Source organism: Anabrus simplex, chromosome 1, assembly GCF_040414725.1.
Source record: "Anabrus simplex isolate iqAnaSimp1 chromosome 1, ASM4041472v1, whole genome shotgun sequence".
Lineage (NCBI taxonomy): Eukaryota > Metazoa > Arthropoda > Insecta > Orthoptera > Tettigoniidae > Anabrus > Anabrus simplex.
In genome coordinates, this window is record NC_090265.1 from 393,791,430 (window position 1) to 393,812,876 (window position 21,447).

At 38.2% G+C, this 21,447-nt stretch overlaps 2 protein-coding genes across 4 annotated transcripts in view; both read right to left on the bottom strand.

The window, feature by feature from the left end:
* The window catches only part of LOC136856832 (venom protease), an 82,345-nt gene extending 79,094 nt beyond the window's left edge, over positions 1-3,251 (bottom strand). Inside the window, exon 1 of one of the 3 annotated variants that reach the window (XM_067135000.2) lies at positions 169-3,251. In XM_067135000.2, coding sequence (XP_066991101.2) covers positions 169-325 — 157 coding nt within the window. In that variant the 5' untranslated portion in view covers positions 326-3,251. The remainder of the gene's footprint in view (positions 1-168) is intronic. The other 2 variants (XM_067135002.2, XM_068224985.1) reach the window with 2 other exon arrangements.
* Positions 3,252-10,223: 6,972 nt separating this feature from the next.
* LOC136869021 (protein MMS22-like) overlaps positions 10,224-21,447 on the bottom strand; it is a 148,032-nt gene continuing 136,808 nt past the window's right edge. The window contains exons 14-15 of the mRNA XM_068227118.1: positions 11,281-11,472; positions 10,224-11,112 (exon numbers count right to left, since the gene is read on the bottom strand). Of these exons, the coding sequence (XP_068083219.1) occupies positions 11,052-11,112; positions 11,281-11,472 (253 nt within the window). The 3' untranslated portion in view covers positions 10,224-11,051. The remainder of the gene's footprint in view (positions 11,113-11,280; positions 11,473-21,447) is intronic.

Consider the following 21,447-nt stretch of genomic DNA (forward strand, 5'->3'; position numbering starts at 1 on the left):
GACTCAATACCAGATAAATTTTAATATGGCTTATATGGTACTTCATAAGCATATCAATTTTTTAAAACAGTTATAAGGTAGACTAGCAAAGGAAAGTAACTTAGAAGAGAAGATATTTGCAAAAGGAAAACAGCATATACTGCAAAAATAGAGGATAAAGAAACCCACCTAATGCCTGCTGTTTTGAGGGAATTCCCTCCCACAAAGCTGAGAGAGCACTCTTATGAAACAGGTTTCCAGGCATGCTTCTCAGAATGATATCATGAGAGGAAGTTAATTGAAGCAGCCGATAGAAGTATACTATTAAACCCTTCAAGGCCACCATATGAGAGGTTGTAGCCTAGACAGTGAGATATAGCTCCAGGCTATAAGAAGCTGTCTGACAACTTTCTCCAGCTATTGAACCAGAAATAAGAACAGTTCAAATAACCGAGGAGGTCATCATTGCACAATACAAATTCCTGAAAGAACTTAGGCATCAAATGTTAAGTATTTCTCCAGAAACATGTACAGTACCATTTGGAAGTACTACATCATCTAAAGGATCTGGGAATGTAGTTAGTTGATGCATATTTACCAAACAAAAGAAATAATCACACAGAAGTCAGACATTCCTTAAATTGTAATATATACACTTGTTTCTCTTGATTCACACAATTAAAGTGTCACTGGTTTTAGGATTTGTAATTGTTGATTAAACATGCAGAGCAGGAAACTTCTTAAGCTTTCACATACTGTATAAGAACTGAAATCTTATCACAGTTTTATTTGATTTTTCCTGCTTTACTTTGGAATGTAATACAATAAGTTATCTGAATTCTATTCCATCAAATTTAAATTCTATGCCTTAGATATCTGGGGCTTTCTTTCTAACTACCTTCTATTATGTGTATAACACTGGTGTGTGTGTGTGTGTGTGTGTGCATGTTTTTTTGTTTTTTTTTTAAACCATTAAACTATTAGTGAATAAAGTATCATTCCTCATTGTTAAATATTAGCTGAAATCCTTCAGCCCTTCTGAGTGACAATAAACCAATAACATGTTTACAAGACAGAGCATTTACATTCCTCTTATTGAATACAAGTCTACAAAACACATCATTCTGCTTTGTGCACATGTCCAGACTTTCATTAAATAATGCGGCACGAATACATAGGTGCCAGAATAGAGGAGGGCTCAGTGCTGGAGGAACAAAGATGAGCAATGAATGTTTATATATGCAAATGTCCAGAGTGGGTGGAACTTACCACATCTTTTCAAGTGACTATTCATACAAATACTTTGCGGTCAGTGACACAAAACCAGTGTTACCTTCTGTTTTCAGACTGTTATGAGCTCATTGCCATGCAATTTACATAGCACTTCAAGTGTGAGGAATGGTTACACAAGAAACACTTGCTAGCACATGGTAATTGGCAGACTGTATGCCGGCATCTAAGGTGCATGTAATTAAACCCTAGTCTTGGCTAGTCTGGAGACCAAACAACTTACTTCAGATGTATACTGGGAAATATCCTACAAAATCACATGGAGATATTCCCAATCCAGCCATACAAAACACATATAGTATACATTATTGAGGGGTCTTCTCAAAACAAGAATACATGATTAAAAAAATAAAATCTGTTTCAGCATATGGCAATATCATGGCTACTCAATATATATAAACTTGTAGAAGAGTCCCAATGCACAAATTATGTTAGTTAAAGGGTAGCTTTTACAATTAGAGCAAAGGTATATATATACACCCACATACGTGGAATACAGTAAAAAATTCATGTACAGCCTGAATAATTTGTCTCCAACAACAAAAGCCAAGACAGCAGTTCCAACTTAACTTTTGAATATATACATTTTTTCAGCAGTGATTAGAACTGGTATCTAAAATGAAGAAAATACCATATAACTAAACTTGTATGTAAGTTATTTATCATATGGCTTTTAGTGCCGTGAGTGTCCAAGGACATGTTCGGCTCGCCTGGTGCAGGTCTTTCAATTTTACGCCTATGAGTGACCTGCATGTCTGGATGTGGGATGCTTACGATAATGAGATAGGGAGAAGGTGAAACCAGGTGTCAGCACGTAGCCTACTCCTGTCCTGTCCTGTTCTGTCGATCTACTCAACGTCCCCATCCGACAGATGAATCACCATCAAGAGCATCATATGCCCTCACTCTATATGAACACTGCAGGGAGATTTAGAATTAAATCCAGGCTTTAGGCACACAATCTAGTAATTAGAAATTGTATATCACCACCTCATTTACCCTGCCGGCCAACATTCTGATGATGAACCTCTGCCTTCATAAGCTATACTCCTGTTCCCTCTTAACAGTCAGTCTGGTGTTGGTGTCCGTGCCAAGTGCACAAGGAACATTCACTTCAAACCGAATTAAACAATAGATCACTACATTTGATGAAAATTTGTGAATGTCCCCTTCAAGCTATATATAAACCATTACTCATGTTACTATTCAACAAGACATCATTTATAAATCAAATGGCTCATCTATACAGATAAGGAATACTAACTCCAAGATCAACCCAAGAACACTTGGTTACTGTACGGACATTGACATAGTTCATTCAACACCAACCACAACAGTTTTAATGTGTGATTTTAGTCTCAATTTTAAATGTGTAGTCCGACTTCATCAATGTTTTAGATTTAGATTTTAAACTAAGACATACCAAATTGTATTCTTTATTGTTGGTTTTATGTAAACATATGTTTCCAATTCGATCATGGCTGAAGATTGAGGGTCGAAACTAGTACCAATTAGATAGGACACTATCTTAAGCTAATGGTATTGAATAGGTGGACCTTTCTCTACCCTTTGATAGTTAGCCTTTATCTCAGTCATTCTAATTACCTTCCAGTCATCACTCCTCACCTATATGTACCAGCGATCAATCTCACTACTTTTATGTCTCTTACGTCTAACTTATGAATAAGATATCCTGAGTCAACCCAACTTTTACTCTCGTACAGCAGTCAGTCTGAAAATAGACCGGTTAATGATAGTTTCGTCCTAAAGCTGACTTCTTTCTTAGAAAATACTGTTGATCGCAACTGCAAGCTCACTGCATTAGCCTTTGCTGCACCTCAATTCAATCTCACTAAGTATACTACCATGCTGGAAGAATACACACCTTAAATACTTGAAATGACTTACCTGTTCCAGTTTTGTATGCCCAACCTAACATTCAGTTCTCTACGGTTTTTTACATACTGATATCACTATAGACTTAGAAAAGCTAATTTTCGTATTTTACTCACTGCATCCATTTGCAAGTTCCAGGATATTAGATTGCAAGATCGGCATACACCAAACTGCTTATTACATTTCCACCTAACTGAATCCCTCCCTGCCAGTTTATACCTTTCAACAGATGATCCTGTAAATTAAGGTGAAAGATTACAGCCTTCTCTAACTAGTGTAAGTACCCTGAACAAAGAATGCATTCTATCATCAATTCTCACTGCAGCCAAATTGTCAACATGAATGCCTATTTTTAAGGAAGTCCTTATCCATGACTGTATTTCTTTATGAAATAATATAAACTGTTACCAGTCACAAGTCTTATCAAATGATTTATTCCACAACATGTCTCTGAGATTTTGTTCCATCATCAGAAGGTGAAAATGAAAACTATTTTTCTATTTAGCTTTATGTTGCACCGACACAAATAGGTCTTATGGCGACAATGGGATAGGGAAGGCCTAGGAGAGGGAAGAAAGCGGCCGTAGCCTTAATTAAGGTTCAGTCCCAGCATTTGCCTGGTGAAAATGGGAAACCACGGCAAACCATTTTCAGGGCTGCCGACAGTGGGATTCGAACCCACTATCACCAGGATGCAAGCTCACAGCTGCGCGACTCTAACCGCACAGCCAACTCACCCGGTAAAATGAAAACTTGTACCTGGTAACAGTTTATATTATGTCATAAAAGAATAAATTTCTTTGATTGCTTTTAATAATCTACCCTTAATCCCATTATCCCTCAGCACAGCTCTTTTCCCCTCAATACTCTGTTATATGCCTTTTCTGGATCTACAAAACATAAAGCATTACTATCTATTCCTCTTGTAGCATTTTTCAATGACCTGGTGCATATTGAAAATCTGATCCTGACACACTCTCTGGTCTGAAAGCACACTGCTTACTCTCAATCAATGATTGCACCCTCCCTTCCAAAATGCCAGTGAACACTTTGCCTGGTTTACTGATCAATGAAATACCTCAATAATTTTTGCAATCCTTCATGTTTCCTTGCTTAGAGATAGGTGCAATTACAGTTTTCATCCAATTATAAGGCACCTAACTAACATTCCAAGCTAATCTTATTACTCTGTGAAGCCATTTCATTACCACATTTCAACTATATTTCATAATTTCAGGCCTAATTCAATCTATTCCTGCTGCTTTATGACAGTGGAGTTTATTGACCATTCTTTCCACTTTCTCAAGTGTAATTTCACTAATATCATTGTCCACTTCCCCATGAGCTTGGTTGTTTGGGATGTCAACAGGAGTATTTCTTTCTACGTTTAGAAGATTTCCAAAATATTTTTTCCTTCTGTCCAGTGATTCCCTGGGATCTTCTATAAGTTCACCTAATTTACCTAAAACACTATTCATTTCCTTTTTTTGCCTTTCTTTCTAAGATTCTTTATTGCTGACCAGAAAATATCATCTACCACTTGACCAGGCCTTTCCAGGTTACTTACAAAATCTACCCATGACTTGTTGGATTCTATATTTACACATTTCACTCCGTTTCTTTCATCCACGTAAAATTCTCTGCCTGCCTCAGTCCTTGTTTGGAGCAATTTCTGATATACCTTCTTTTATACATTTACATATATCATTCTACCAAGATATATTATATTTCACCATCTTTATATACAGATGTTCATAGGCTTTCCTTTGCTGTTTCTACTACAGCATGCCATCCTTTCTCTTTCTATATCCTGAATCTTCGTACTGGCCACTGTTAGGAAATTTTTACTAATAATATCCATGTACTTCTATCTAATTTCTTCGTCCTAGAGATTCTATACCCTGCAGACAGATTTCAATTTCAGCTGACGCTAATTCAGAATTATTTGATAAGATAATCAGCTATGTGGGAAACGATATGGAAAGGAATGTGACTGTAAGGGGAGATCTCAATTTACCAAATGTCAATTGGGAAGGTAATGTGAATGACAGGACTCATGACCAACAAATGGCCAAAAGTTAATATGGGAAGGACAGCTCATTCAGAAAGTGATGGAACCAAATAGAGGGAAGAATATTCTGGACGTGGTGCTGGTAAAACCAGATGAGCTCTATAGAGAAACCGAAGTAATAGATGGCATTAGTGATCACGAAGCCATTTTTGTCGTAGTTAAAAATAAATGTGATAGAAAGGAAGGTCTTAAAAGTAGGACTATTAGACAGTACCATATGGCTAATAAGGCAGGCATGAGGGAGTATTTTTAATTTAAATTTTTACAATTTGCTTTACATCGCACAGACACGGATAGGTCTTATGGTGATGATGGGATGAGAGAGGGCTAGGGGGTAGGAAGAAAGCGGCTGTGGCCTTACTTAAGGTACAGCCTTGACATTTGCCTGGTGTGAAAATAGGAAACCACGGAAAACCATCTTCAGGGCTGCTGACAATGGGGTTCGAACCCACTATTTCACGAATACTGGATACTGGCCGCGCTTAAGCGACTGCAGCTATTGAGCTAGGTAGAGGGAGTTTTTAAAAAGTAACTATGATCGGTGGAAAATGGTAAATAAAAATGTAAACAGGCTCTGGGATGGATTTAAAGCAATTGTTGAGGAATGTGAAAACAGATTTGTACCTTTAAAGGTGGTAAGGAATAGCAAAGAACCACTTTATTATAACAGAGAAATAATAGACAAAGAAGGAGGTGCAGATTGGAAAGAAATACAGTTAGAAATGGCTGTGGAAGTAAGGAGAATTTGAAGGAACGTACTAGGAAATTGAATCTAGCAAAGAAGTCAGCTAATGATAACATGATGTTAAACATAACTGACAGTCATACAAATTTTAGTGAAAAATGGAAGGGTATGTATAGGTATTTTAAGGCAGAAACAGGTTCCAAGAAGGACATTCCAGGAATCATTAATGAACAATGGGAGTGTGTATGCGAGGATCTTAAAAAGGCAGAACTATTCAGTCAGCAGTATGTAAAGATTGTTGGTTACAAGAATAATGTGCAGATAGATTAGGTGACTAATGCTAAAGAAGTATTAAAATTTATATATGATAACAATGACATTTTCAATAAGATATAAAAATTGAAAACTAGAAAAGCAGCTGGAATTGATAATATTTCTGGGGATATACTAAAGACAATGGGTTGGGATATAGTACTATATCTGAAGTTCTTATTTGATTATTGTTTGCATGAAGGAGCTATACCAAATGAATGGAGAGTTGCTATAGTAGCCCCTGTGTATAAAGGAAAGGGTGATAGACATAAAGCTGAAAATTACAGGCCAGTCATTTTGACATGCATTGCATGTAAGCTTTGGTAAAGTATTCTTTCTGATTATATTAGACATGATTGCAAAATTAAGAACTGGTTCGATAGAAGGCAGTTCAGGTTTCGGAAAGGTTATTTCACTGAAGCTCAACTTGTAGGATTCTAGCAAGATATAGCAGATATCTTGGATTCAGAAGGTCAAATGGACTGTATCACGATCGACCTGTCTAAGGCATCTGATAGGGTGGATCATGGGAGACTACTGGCAAAAATGAGTGCAATGGGACTAGATAAAAGAGTGACTGAGTGGGATGCTATATTTCCAGAAAATAGATCTCAGAGAATTAGAGTAGACAAAGCTTTATCTGATCCTGTAATAATTAAGAGGGGAATTCCATAAGGCAGTATTACTGGACTTTTATGTTTTCTTATATGTAAATAAATAATATGAGTAAAGAAGTAGAATCAGAGATAAGGCTTTTTGCAGATGATGTTATTCTGTATAGAGTAATAAATAAGTTTAAAGACTGTGAGCAACTGCAAAATGACCTCGATAATGTAGTCCGATAGACAGCAGGCAAAGGTATGATGATAAACCGGGTTAAGACTCAGGTTGTGAGTTTCACAAATAGGAAAAGTCCTCTCAGTTTTAATTACTGCGTTGATGGGGTGAAAGTTTCTTATGGGGATCACTGTAAGTACCTAGATGTTAATATAAGCAAAGGTCTTCTTCTTCTTCTTTTTTTGCTATTGGCTTTATGTCGTACCGACGCATATGTCTTATGGCGACGATGGGATAGGAAAGAGCTAGGACTGGGAAGGAAGCGGCCGTGGCCTTAATTAAGGTACAGCCCCAGCATTTGCCTGGTGTGAAAATGGGAAACCATGAAAAACCATCTTCAGGGCTGCCGACAGTGGGGTTCGAACCTACTATCTCCCGAATACTGGATACTGGTCACACTTAAGCAACTGCAGCTATCGAGCTCAGTGCAAAGATCTTCATTGGCGTAATCACATACATGGGATTGTAAATAAAGGGTACAGATCTTTGCAAATGGTTATGAGGGTGTTCAGGTGTTGCAGTAAGGATGTACAGGAGGAGGCATACAAGTCTCTGGTAAGACCCCAAATAGAGTACGGTTTCAGCATATGGGATCCTCACCAGGATTACTTGATTCAAGAACTGGAAAACATCCAAAGAAAAGCAGCTTGATTTGTTCTGGGTGATTTCCAACAAAAGAGTAGCATTATAAAAATGTTGCAAAGTTTGGGCTGGGAAGACTTGGGAGAGAGAAGACGAGCTGCTTGACTAAGTGGTATGTTCGGAGCTGTCAGTGGAGAGATGGCGTGGAATGCCATTAGTAGACAAAAAAGTTTGAGTTGTGTCTTTAAAAGTAGGAAGGATCACAGTATGAAGATAAAGCTGGAATTCAAGATGACAATTGGGACAAATATTCATTTATAGGAAGGGGATTTGGGAATTGGAATAAGTTACCAAGGGTGATGTTCAATAAATTTCCAATTTCTTTGAAATCATTTAAGAAAAGGCTAGGAAAACAACAGATAGTGAATATGCCACCTGGACGACTGCCCTAAATGCAGATCAGTAGTGATTGATTGATCCTCAGCCTAGGGATGTTTAGTTCATTGCAGATCAGACTGTGGACTGTATCATTGAAAAATACGAGCACATTCCTAATAGAATCCCTGAATTCAAAGCCGGTTATGATATTCAGTAGTCTATTATGGATCTGGTGCCCATGTGTAGCAGTGAAGAATGTATCCATAACTGCTACCCCCATACTAGCACAGAACTTCATGGTAATCATGTCAAAAAACAAGAGGGATGGTAGTGGTGGTTGTAATTACTGTTTTAAGCAGGAGTACAAGCAGGCAACCATCCTCTATTAACACTAATCAGAGGGGAAAAAATGGAATGGATCCGACAATTTGATATAAAAAAGAGAATTCATTATGATAATCTGACAATGGTTTTATTTCCTTGTGATAGCTACCATCATTAATACAGAAATGTGTAGACAAATAATATTATAGATACTTTGAACATTACAAAGATTATTCCCTCCCAGTTTACTGATAAATCCGATTTTCCTGTCCATGCAAATGTCTCACAGATCCTACTTTTATTACTGTGATATCGATGTGTTCATATTTGAATGCTAATGCCAGTTTCACTGAATATTTAAGATCTCACTCATTCATAAGATCCCTCTGATAAAGGTTATATTGATATGCAATAAAAATGAACAGTAATATACCTGAAAGTACCTCAGGACCATTTTTACCTTTTGAGTCTATACATTGACTGTTACTCTATCTTTCTTAATGTGTCAGATATATCATTATGGCAGTTCACATAGTGATAGAACTCAAACTGGCAGGGACAGTAACGTCAGAGTCAAACTACTTTTATGAAGACATGATATTCTTTTGGGTTTATGTCATGTGAAATGAGACAAAATGCAGAAAAATTTTACATTTCGTGAAGACTTTGTTATGCTTCATGATGGAAGTAGATTAAGATTTTCATGAAACCTGAAGTTTCCAAGAGTCTGTCATGTTTCACATGGCATAAACCCAAAAGAATATTGTGCCTATTATTCTGGGCTGTGATCTAAATAATCTGGTATAGCTATGAATGATGAACGAATTAATGAATTAATGAATATAAAAACTTAATATAATGCAAGCAATCGTATAGTAATTTAAGAACATCAGACTGAATATGGTCAAGGACAGAATGATATACTGGGAGCTAGTATCTCAGAAATTCAACACACATAATAGCCTGCCTAGCCCACCTAGAGACCATGATCGTTAAGGTGCCAAGTCTTTATGGCCTGACACTGTGGTTAACCAGTTTGAGTCCCGTCAGTGGAAAGAAAAAAATTCACCATCAGAATGTTGATTGGCAGGGCAGGAGAGGTGGTGGTGTACAATTTCTAATCACTAAATTGTGTGCTTAAAGCTTGGATTCAATTGCCAACCTCTGTGCAATGTTCGCCCATCGGATGGCGATGTTAAGCCTTGAGCAGACCCCTTGGTGTTATTTGACAGGAATATGCTATGTACCAACACTGGGTTTCACCCTCTCCCTACCTCATCATCATCAGTTCATCACCATTCCAAATCTAGACGCACGGGTCGCTCATGGGTATGAAATAGGAAGACCTGCACCAGGAGAGCCAAACACATCCTTGGACACTCCCGGCACAATAAATAAACAACAGAGATAATGTGATCAACTGAAACAACAACATCAAATCTCTTACATAAAGTTTCACACAGAAAGCCTATATACATAGATTTATAATTACTGTTAACCATGGCCTGCCAGGTGTTACTGAAAGTGTATGTGGAGATAGAAATGACATTCCAACATTTACAATACAAAAAATTTGGAGAATAGCTTTTTAAACAAGCTAAATTTCTGTACATATTGAAAAAGGCTCTCTACTATACTCTATCTGATGTATAGGCCAGTTATCAAATCACTTTCAATGTATATACATATACACAGGTATACACTCCCTACATGAAAACCTAACTCACAATATTGTCAATGATACTTTTTGAAATAATAGTACTGGAAAAGAACAAATAAGTGACAAATCAAGTCATATATAGAAAGAAACACAAATAAGATACTGACTATGTCAGGTCAGAGAAAAAAAAAAAAAAAAGACAAGGACTACATAAAAGCACAGTAGGACAAGACAATTTCCACATCTGGAAAGAGATGCAGAACTGTAATTCATGAGGAGTGAGCGCATCAACATGAATATGGCAATGAAGTGGTAGAGATTTTTTTAGTCCTTTTTTGTTTTCATATTTGTGTTGATCCCCTCTTTCTGTTATTGTCTTTATCCTACTATGTGTTCCTATCTTTTTCTTTCTGGAATACAATTACATTTTTGTTGCTTTGGTTAATTAAAGTAAAACCACATATCTTATTGATGAAAAAGCTATTCTATTACATATGGGAATTATTCTAAGGTTAGAGTTTAAAGTAACCTTACTCTATATATATGAAACTGGTACAAGACTGTTGTACTTAATGGCTCATAACTAAGGAGTTTAGCTGATTCCACTCTTGAAGTTTCTCAAATTGAGAGAGCTGACACACTTCCATTCACTCACTCAAGCACAGCTAGACATTATTCTTACTAAGTACAAGTGACTGAGATTTTAAACTTACACAAACTGTGTCATTGGCCTGTCTATGAAAGAGTAAACATAAAAATCATGATCATACATTACTATTCACCTAAAATAAGTTACCTATCAAATTCTGTTCAATCACAAGGTAAACAAGAACAATCTTTGCCCTTGTTTCTTCTTTCTGCTGCCTCTTCCTGCACTGACCTATTATGTTTATTCTAATTTTCATTTCTATCTTTCTTATCTTTCTTTATATGACTTTTGTCACCTATTTGTTCTTTGCCATTATTTATTTTACAACTGCCTATGTTACACAACTAGACTAGCATTTAAATCTCGGTGGTAGGGAGGAAAATTTACATCATGTTTTCTGAAGATTCTCTTGCAGTCCTAAAATTTTCTTCAGGTTATCTAGACCTCTTCTGAAACACAAAATACAATGCAGTATGAGCACTTGTATATGAAAGGTAAACATCATATCATGAGAAGTATCCTTTTTTTAATTAGTTCTAGATTCTAATTCCATTAACATTTTTCACAGATTCAAACTTCTTTGAAACTATTAAAAAAATTGTGTAACTCATACAGACCTCATGATTGCTCTGAAGTCCTGATTTCGGCTGTGGCCTAATAAATCAACAATTTCTTCAATTTTTGGTAGTGTTGTAATCATTACAGATGGAGCTAATTCACATAACTTGTTGAGCATCACTAATACATGTGAGCCATGCTGAGGGAAATATTGACGGCTCACAGCCAACACATTGCTCTCAAATTCACACCTGTAAATAAACACCTAGATTAGTAAATATTATATATCTTATGTTATATGGGCTTTAAAATGTCTGTATCGTTCCTCTTTTCGTAGTATTTGTGGCAACTATCGTGGCACCCATTGTGGTATATCACTGCTATCTATAGCAGGTAAAATTCTTGCTAGATTTTTGGTCAATCACCCGAGAGGATCCTACTCAAGTCGCAGTGCGGTTTTTGAATTTCCAAAGGCAAGGCAGATATGATCTACTGTGCAAAGCAAATCCACGTATAACTGCAGAGAACAAAAGGCTCCTTTATACCTACTGTTCTATGAACTGGAAAATGCTTTTGACTCAGTCCTGAGACCAGCTACATGGACAGTGCTGAAACACTTCGGCTGTCCTCAGCATTTTGTAGATCTGGTCAAGGCTCTTCACGATAACATGCCTGGGCAAATTATTCATCAAAATATTATATCTGCTCCACTTCCTATCACCCATGGATTGGAACAAGGATGTGTGCTTGCTCCAACACTCTTCGCTCTTTACCTGGCTGCCATGCTAGATGGAACATCTACAGACAACCAAGGTGTAAAGGTCAGATATCGCTTTAATGAGGGACTGTTCAATCTGGCTAGATTTCACTCCCAAAAGCTCACTAAGATTATTTCAATTACAGAATTGGAATATGCAGATGACGCTGCAGCAACTGCTTTCACACCTGACGAGCTGCAGATTGATTGCAATTGTTTTGCTCTCTCCATTAATGTTCAGGAAACCAAAGCACTCACACAGCCTGCACTTGGGTTGAATCTTCCAGCTTTTAATATCTCCATTGTGGATACTACACTGCAGCAGGCTGAGCACTTTTTATATCTAAAGTATCCTCTGAACAAATGCTAACTGCTCACTAGATGTGGATAGGATAATTGGTGCTGCATTAACACGTTCTTTGTACCTTATAGCCAAACTTCTTCCTACCCTAAAGTATCGTTGCCACTCTGTTTCTATGACATGTTCTTTAGGATAGGAAGCATGTTCCTGAATCATGTATGATAGAATAAATAATTTTCAATCATTAAAAGTGTATTGACAATTAAGCTGTAAAATGTTGCCTTTTTATGTTGACCTGGATGATTGCAGTCGTTTCTGATAATAGTATCTGTTTGAGTATCGTATACTTTGGTGCCACTCTGTTTCTATGACATGTTCTTTAGGATAGGAAGCATGTTCCTGAAACATGTATGATAGAATAAATAATTTTCAATCCTTAGAAGTGTATTGACAAGGTGGACTGAAAATAAACTATTTTAAATAATTTCTTTAATAGATTTAGACAATAACAATAATATTCTATCCTATTGCATAAACTTCTTCCTATCATTGCGTACATGTTTGGCATGTCAATTTGTAAATTCCTCACTTATTAAATATACATTTATTCTCCATTTTATCTAAATTAAAAATACTTTTTTTTTGAAAAGTTAGAACTGCAAATTTCTTTGTCTCCTTTCGCTCTTTAACTAAAGTTGTTTTTGGTTCATTTTTCATTTTATTTATCATTCTATTAATACATTTTCTGGAGTGTCCATTGTTACAAGCAATTTGGTGGATTATATTTATCTTATAATTCTTCTTAAACATGGGTATGTTCATAGCTCTAATAATTAAACTGTAAAATGCTGCCTTTTTATGTTGACCTGGATGATTGGTGTCGTTTCTGATAATAGTATCTGTTTGAGTATCGTACATTTTGGTGCCACGCTGTTTCTATATAAGTTATTGTGTTTGAAGAGGAACGACATAGACACGAAGAGGCTAAACAACAAGCATGGAAGCTCTGTCAAGTTCAGCACCGCCCTCCTCAAGCCATTCCATGTCAGTGTTCTCCCCAGAAATTTTCGTCAGCCAGGTGGCAGGAATGAGTAGCCGGGCGGGGAATACTACGTAAAAAAATTAATATGATAAAATTTGAATTTATTCCCCTCAGGGCATTAACAATAATATCATACTGGTAAGCATTAATTTCAGAATCAAGTTATTTTAGTGTTATCATGAACAAGACATAACAGAGTATTTTGAATTTCTACTGTTCTACTGCTCGTTCATAATCATGTAACACTGGGGCTTACCACTCGGTTGTTGTGGAGTGCCCTACGGGTTTGTGGCATCATGTGCTCACATGCGATTCCAAGCCAATTCAGACACCAGCTCGCACATGACTCTATGTAATAGCCAAGCTAAACATTTAAACTGTGATGTAATTGATGCAATTATGCTGACAATAATCGTATACAAGGATGTGAGTTGCAGCTGACAGAGATGACGACAACTGAGGACAACACGATTACTTTTTTCTATTTGTTGTGAAATATGTTCTAAGCTTGCATGAAGAACATGCCTTAAAAAAAAAAAAAAAAGTCTATAATGTTCAGGCAGGCAAAATGTAATCTATTTCCTTGAAAAATCTACCTTATCACAAGTGGTATGTTTAATAAAACAACTGGCCCAAAATAGCTCAATTCAGGCCTGCAACTCCTTTTCCAGTGATTTTATTTATTTATTTAGCTTATGGCAAATTGCACAATATATATAAAATAAAATGACAGTTTGGGTTGTAACAATCTAAAAAAGGAAAACAATCAACTGGGCACCTGAAATATTTTAAGTTTTATATCTAAATTGTCCAGCAACTTTACAGCCATTCTAGAGGCTTAAGCAAAGTCTTCCAGAGAACCCAAGTACGCCCCATTATGACATTCGGTAACAATATGCCGGATACTCTGTTTTTCCGCACCACAGTCACAGTTAGGCGAAGTTCTCATGCCCCACTTATACAGCAGCGAGCCACATCTCCCATGGCTGGTCTGTATCCTGTTAAGGGAAACCACGTTTAATGTGGCAGATTAAAACCTGCTTGTGGACGTTGGGTATTAAGCAGAGACTGCCACTCCTTCGGAGCTACACTGTTCCATTCCTGTCTCCATTCTACTGAAGCGTTAAGCCCTCTGTTGATCAATTCTTTCTGAGTATAGGCAGAGAACGTGATTTTGAACGACCAAATCTATGAAGCATGTCTTCATGTATGGGAAGACCGATGTTCACTGATATTTTTGTGAACTCACGGATCAGATTATTAAATCTCCTTATTCTTGGAAGTTCGATATGGCTCAATACGGGTAACCAGAAAAGAGGATTAGACTTTACTGTACCACTAATGATGCGCATTGTCTGATTCAGCACTGTGTCGATCTGCATAACATGTGGACTGTTCAACCATACAGAACAGTATTCTACTGTCGACTAGACTAAACCCATTGCTGATGATCAAAGAGTGGACACAGTAGCTCCCCATGTTGAACCCGCAAGTTTCTGGACGATGTTATTCCTTGTCCTCAATTTAGCAGCATTCTTAGTCAAGTGTGTCCTGATGGAAAATGTTGGTCCAAAGTAACTCCAAGATACTTCGAGTTGGGGTTGTGTGATAGAGGCATGCCACTGAGTGAGATGTTCAAGGTAACATTAGCTTGCCTGTTGTTGAGGTGGAAGAAGCAGGTTTCTGTTTTTCTGATGCCTGGTATCAGACACCACTTTTGGAAGTATCCACACAAATTAATAAGGTCTGCATTTAGGATTTCTTATATGACATTCAAAGTGGACTGTTGAGTAATAAAAGCAAGGTCATCAACATAAGCAAATTCACGGGAAGTAGTAGAAGGGATATCTGCAATATACAGGTTGAATATCAAAGGGGAAAGCACAGAACTTGAGGCTGCCCATTATTGAGCACTTTAAGTTTAACTAACTCCATGGCACTACAGCCATGAAGGGCCTTGGCCTACCAAGTGACCACTGCCCAGCCCAAAGGCCTACAGATTACAAGATGTTGTGTGGTCAGCACGGCGAATCCTCTTGGCCGTTATTCTTGGCTTTCTAGGCTGAGATCGCTATCTCACAGTCAGACAGCTCCTCAATTCTAATTATGTGGGCTGAGTAGACCTCGAACCAGCCCTCGGATCCATGGAAAAAACCGTGACCTGGCCGGGAATTGAACCGGGGGCCTCCGGTTAAGAGGCAGGCACGCTACCCCTACACCACGGGGCCAGCGCACTTTAAGTTTATTATGCTTATTATCTATCACAACCTGGAGCACCCTGTTCGATAGCACGTTGTTTATGGGCTCCGAGATTGCTTTACAGCCTGTAAGTTCGTGTAAGTTTGATGAACTTGTACATTAAACCTTCTCTCCATACCGTATTGAATGCAGCTGTGAGGTCTATAAACACAGCTCAATTCTTCAATTTCCTTTCAAAACCTGCCTCAATATGGGTTGTTAAAGCAAGAACCTGGTCTTCACAACTACGCCTGGGTCTAAAATCTCCCTATTCAACTGGAAGGATGCTTAAAATCTGAGGGCTAATCCTGTTGTATGTAAGCCTCTCTAGGAGTTTATAACAAACACTCATCAAAGCAATTGGATGATCGTCACTTGAAACAAAACATAAGTCAGGATTGGTATCTCAGTTCTATCTTGCTGACCTGAATGTGCCTCCCTTTTTGGGGTTGAAGATTAGGTACGGTAAACATGTTTGATGTCTGACCAATCCGTAAGCATTTCTCCACACATATCATTAGTTGAATATCCCCACTGAGTATGGTGACTATTAAAGTCACCCACATAAACTACAGGATGTGCAAAGGTTGGAAGAACAGTATCAGGCCATAGTACATCTGGGGGGTTTGTATGTGTTCACAACAGTCAAATTATTAATTTCTATCACGATGTTAAAAATGCGGTCTTCATAATTTGTTGAGATTAGGTGAGCATTGGTGACGAGTCACAAATATAGGTTGCAGTACCATAGGATTGGTGAAAAGAAGCTCCCATTAATCTATAGTCAGGGATACGTCCTCGTGAATGTAACTGTGATTCATCAGGTGTGTGAGTTTCTTGAACACAATTTAGATCAATGCCATTATCCAGTGACAGTTTGGATAGGTAGTCACTCTTGGATTTGCTTATGACTTCTATGTTGATTTGAGGGATTCTTAAGGCAGGACCGAGTCTTTGTTGATTGGCTCTGAAAAGAGCCGGTATTAGATGTTATTTCTTTGTGTATCATTGACCAGGAGATCTTCAGAGATAGTCTGTTTGCCAAGTGCTGACATTCAGTTCAGCAATGGAAATTTAATTCCAACTACCTTAGCAGGGGCACCATGGGCAGGAATCAGCTTCACCCCCTTTCCAGTGATCAGAACAGGTAAATTATTCTTGATGTTTCCATAGTCTGTTAATCTACTGTTACTTTCTTTGTCTAAGTAGGACTGATTTATAAAGGTGACTGAGGGTACCTCTATTCTAGTTATGTGTGTAGTCAAGCGGCATCGTCATTGACTCCTCACCAAGGTGACTGTGGCTCAAATCCCAGCTAAGTCATGTGTATTTTTGAAATGAAAAGTCATGTCCCAGTGGTTTGGATTCTGCATAAAAATTGGAAGTCCCATGAATATGATCATAATATCAAGTCATGCATAACTGAAAGCTTTGTATCCCTATTAGATATGAGGTAAACACATCTTCCATGCAGCTAAAATTGACTATGAAGCTGGTCTCTATGTCTTGCTTTATTCTTTATACTTTACCCCTGGAAGCCATAAAAAAAGATAGGGAATTGTGAGAGGAAGTTTTGAGAGTGCTGAGTGACTATCCTGCAAGCAGTAAACTCAGAAAAATCAAAATGAAGGAAATAAAAGCCCAGGTAGAAACACAGGCAAAACCAAGGCCTCATTTCATATCAGTTACATTTTAGTGAAGCATAAGAAACCTATTCCGAAAAGAGTTAATTTAATTAAAAACAATTAAACAAAACAATAGTCGTCTCTTTCCAATCTTGTTCAATTGTGTTTTAAAGAACATTATCAGGGAATGGCAAAAAAAGAAATGAGTCAGTTCAACTTTCTAAGTGGAAATAGATTAGGTCACAAAAACAAGATTAAATTTGAATGCCTTGCATTTGCTGATGATGTAGTATTTTATGCACAGAACCTACAAATTGCAACTAAGCAAATTGAAGTGCTCAAGAAAACAACAGAAAAAACAGGACTGAAAATATCTTTTGAAAAGATGACGTATATGAAAATAAATGCCACAGACCCATCCTGGACGATGACGACGGTATGGTGACATCAAGAGGGCTAAGAAATTCAAATACCTACATGAGATTTTGACTCCAAACATCAATGAAAAGGCAGCAACTGAAGCACGGGCGAGCAAGATGGAGATGACATTCAGACTGTCAGAACACTTACACATAGAAATTACTCTTCTATCACACCAAATTCAGGCATTGCAGTATTGTATTCAAACCTGGCGTAGGGACGTGGCGCACCCATCGCCCAGTGGGAAACCACTGCAGTCAGCCACCCGAGTACCGGCGGGAAAACCGAAGCGTGAGGTTTGGAGGAAATGCCAGCCTGAGCTGAACATCAAGCTCTTATTTCATCTTCTGGGGCTAACAACCTCAGTCGTATAACTGGACAGTCCCGAGCTGTCCCAACAAACATTCCTTTTAGCTCATGGAATGAATCGCACTGTAGAATTGAGATTACCCCAGGGGGACAATCCCCCGTCAACCAAAGTTGACGCAAGCAGACTTTCGGATTCTGGGGGACCTGCCAGAATGTGCAAATGAGAAGAGTCGGAGCTCCCAAGAACCTCGAAAAGGATCAAGACGAAAAAGATTTTCAGGATGGGGACCATAAATGTACAGACAATGACAAAGACTGGTAAACTTAAACAGGTAATAGATGAGATGAGAGAAAGAAACATTGGGATACTAGCCATGCAAGAAACAAGATATAGTGATGAAGACATAGTGGAGTCAGAAGGCTTCATAGTGCTGAAAGGAAAACCAGGAATCAGAGAGGGAAAAGGAAGACACACACCTACATGCTTTGGTACAGGATTCATAATAGACAAGAGGTATGAGGATGGCATAATTGAAATGAAGAGTAGGTCTGAAAGGATATCCACGTTATCAATTCGAGCAGGGAACAAAAAATATACCATAGTAAATAGACATGTGCCTACCAATGACAAGAACAGAAAAGACAAGAAAGTTGTAGACAGTTTCTGGGAAGAACTGGATGATACACTGAAAAGCATACCACACAGACAAGTAAAGATACTTGTAGGTGATTATAATGCACAGGTAGGGAGGGAGAAGCAACATAAGGGGATAGTAGGCGAGTACCCAGCACACAAGAGGACGAACAAAAACGGAGAAAGGTTAATTGAACTATGTCGAGAACACAGAATGAGACTTATGACAACTCACTTCAGGGCCAAACCGAATAAGAAAAAGACACGGGCAAGCCCATGCACCCACATTGGAGAATTCCAGATTGACCATGTGGCAATCAATCGGACAAACACTAAAGAGATTATGTACACAAAGGTCAGAAAAAACGCAAGAATAGAATCAGATCACTATCTTACAGAAATCAAGTGCCTTTGGATTCCGCACAGGGGTAGACTGCCACAGACAAGTAGACCAACTGGAAAAATAAATATAGACAGAGACAAATTATGGCACAATCGATCCAAATACGAGGAAGGAATAGAAACTGGCAATGGATGGGATGACATGAAGCTGAATATGAGGAAACAGGCTGAAATATGGGGAAAGGAAGAAAAGAAAAAGAAACACTGGTGATGGAATACGGACTGTGAGGAAGCGGTTGAGAATCGCAGGAAAGCCTGGAGAGACTGGAGCATCAAGAAGCACCTGGAAAAATGGGAAGTTTTCCTACGAGTAAGGAAGGAAACAGCCAGAACCATAAGATGGACCAAAAGACAGAGGATGAAGCAGGAATTGGATGAAATTGAAAACAACTTCAGGAAAAACAATAGTAGAGACTTTTTTGGGAAATTCAAAAAGAGCCTGAGTGGATATAAAGGCAGAGAACTCTTTATAAGAGATAAGAATGGGGATCTGGCAGTTAGTGCGAAGGAGAACTGTAGGATACTTGCAGAATACTTTCATGACCTGTTAAACTGTGAACCACCTGAAGAAGAGCTGGAGCTGGGGACAAACACAGAAGAGAGAGAGTCATGTCCTCCAACTAGAGATGAGGTCGCACAGGCCATAAGCAATCTAAAGAATAACAAAGCAACCAGAGAAGATGGAATATCAGCTGAGATGATTAAGTGGGGAGGTGACAAGGCAGTAGACAACATGACCAACATCATCGGCCAGATTTGGAGAACAAAGAAGTTACCACAAGGATGGAAGAATGCGATCATAATACCAATACATAAGAAGGGTGACAAGAGGTATGCAAACAACTATAGAGGAATTTCGCTACTAGAGATTGGCTATAAGGTGTTGTCGAAAGTCCTGCTCAATAGACTGGAAGAACAGTTAGAAAGTACAATTGGAGACTACCAAGCAGGATTTAGGAAGGGAAGAGGATGCATAGAACAGATATTTATACTGAAACAATTGATAGAACATAGGGTCTTAAAGAACAAAAAAAACGGTGGTAACCTTTGTAGATTTCACTAAGGCATATGACTCCATCAACAGACAAACCCTTGGAAGAATCCTGAAGAACAGAGGATTAGATGGCACTACACATGAACTCATAATGGAAATTCTATCAGACACACAGGCAAGGGTGAGATTCAGAGGAGTACTCTCTGAAGAATTTGATATCAACACTGGTGTCAAACAAGGAGATGGATTATCACCAATGTTGTTCAACATAGCTCTGGATGAAGTCATCAGGCAGTGGAGAAAAATGAATGAGACAATGGGAATACCAAAGACGCATGTTGGGAACAAAAAGGACAATAGGGCCCAAGTAGATTGTCTAGCCTTTGCGGACGACATAGCTATAGTAAGTGAGACAGAAGAAGATGCAAAGACACAACTCAACAACTTCAATATAGCCGGAAGGGTAGGACTGAGGATTGCCTACAACAAGACAAAGACATTGAATACCACTGAGGATTGGACATCACCGGAAGGCACCGTGCAAAAAGTGGACAAATTCAAGTACCTAGGAGAATTTATAACAGGAAGAAATAGGAACAATGAGGGAATAACAGAGAGGATAAAGAAGATGCGATCAGCCTTCTGTATGACCAGAGATATATACAATAAAAAGAATATATCTACAGACGCAAAGATTAGACATTACAAGGCAATGGTGAGAAATGCTGTATTATATGCTGCTGAGACAATAGCACTAGGAAGAAATGGTGCGGAACAACTAGAGAAAGAGGAGAGAAAAATATTGAGGAAAATACTAGGCCCTAAGAGAGGAGGTGAGAGATGGATGAGGAGACCCAGGAAAGAACTATACCGGAACATAAGGACAATCTCAGAAGAAATCAGACTGAAAAGAGCAAGGTTTGCGGGACATGTAATCAGGATGAATATGGATAGAATGACAAAAAGAGTATGGGGAACCAACAGCGAGGACACGAGGAAAGACAGGAACCAAGTGGGTAGTTGAACTCCGGAAAGATTGGTCGGAATTGGGGATCAAGGTGGAAGAAAAGGAAAATTGGAGAAGCAAGTACATACCGACTAATATGCCAGAGATCAATGATAGGGATGGATACAGGAAAAGGATTGAGAGTCACCAGTGGAGTAGAAAAGAGAAGAGGATACTGAATATCTCGGAAGAAGAGCGGGAGAGAAGAAGAAAATGCAATCCATGAAGGAGCTGTCTGTGGTCCTACAAAGGCCGTAATGCAAGAAGAAGAAGAAGAAGAAGAAGAAGAGGAAGAAGAAGAAGAAGAATTGTATTCAAACCTGAATGCTTATATGCAGCTGAGACAATAGTCAGTAAGGGACTCACATACATGGAAAAGAAGGAAAGGAAGTTCCTTAGAAAGATTCTTGGAGACAAGAAACCAAGAGATGAATTTACTTTCCACTTAAGACCAAACCAAGAACTATAGCAAAGATTTTAAAATATCACAACCACAAT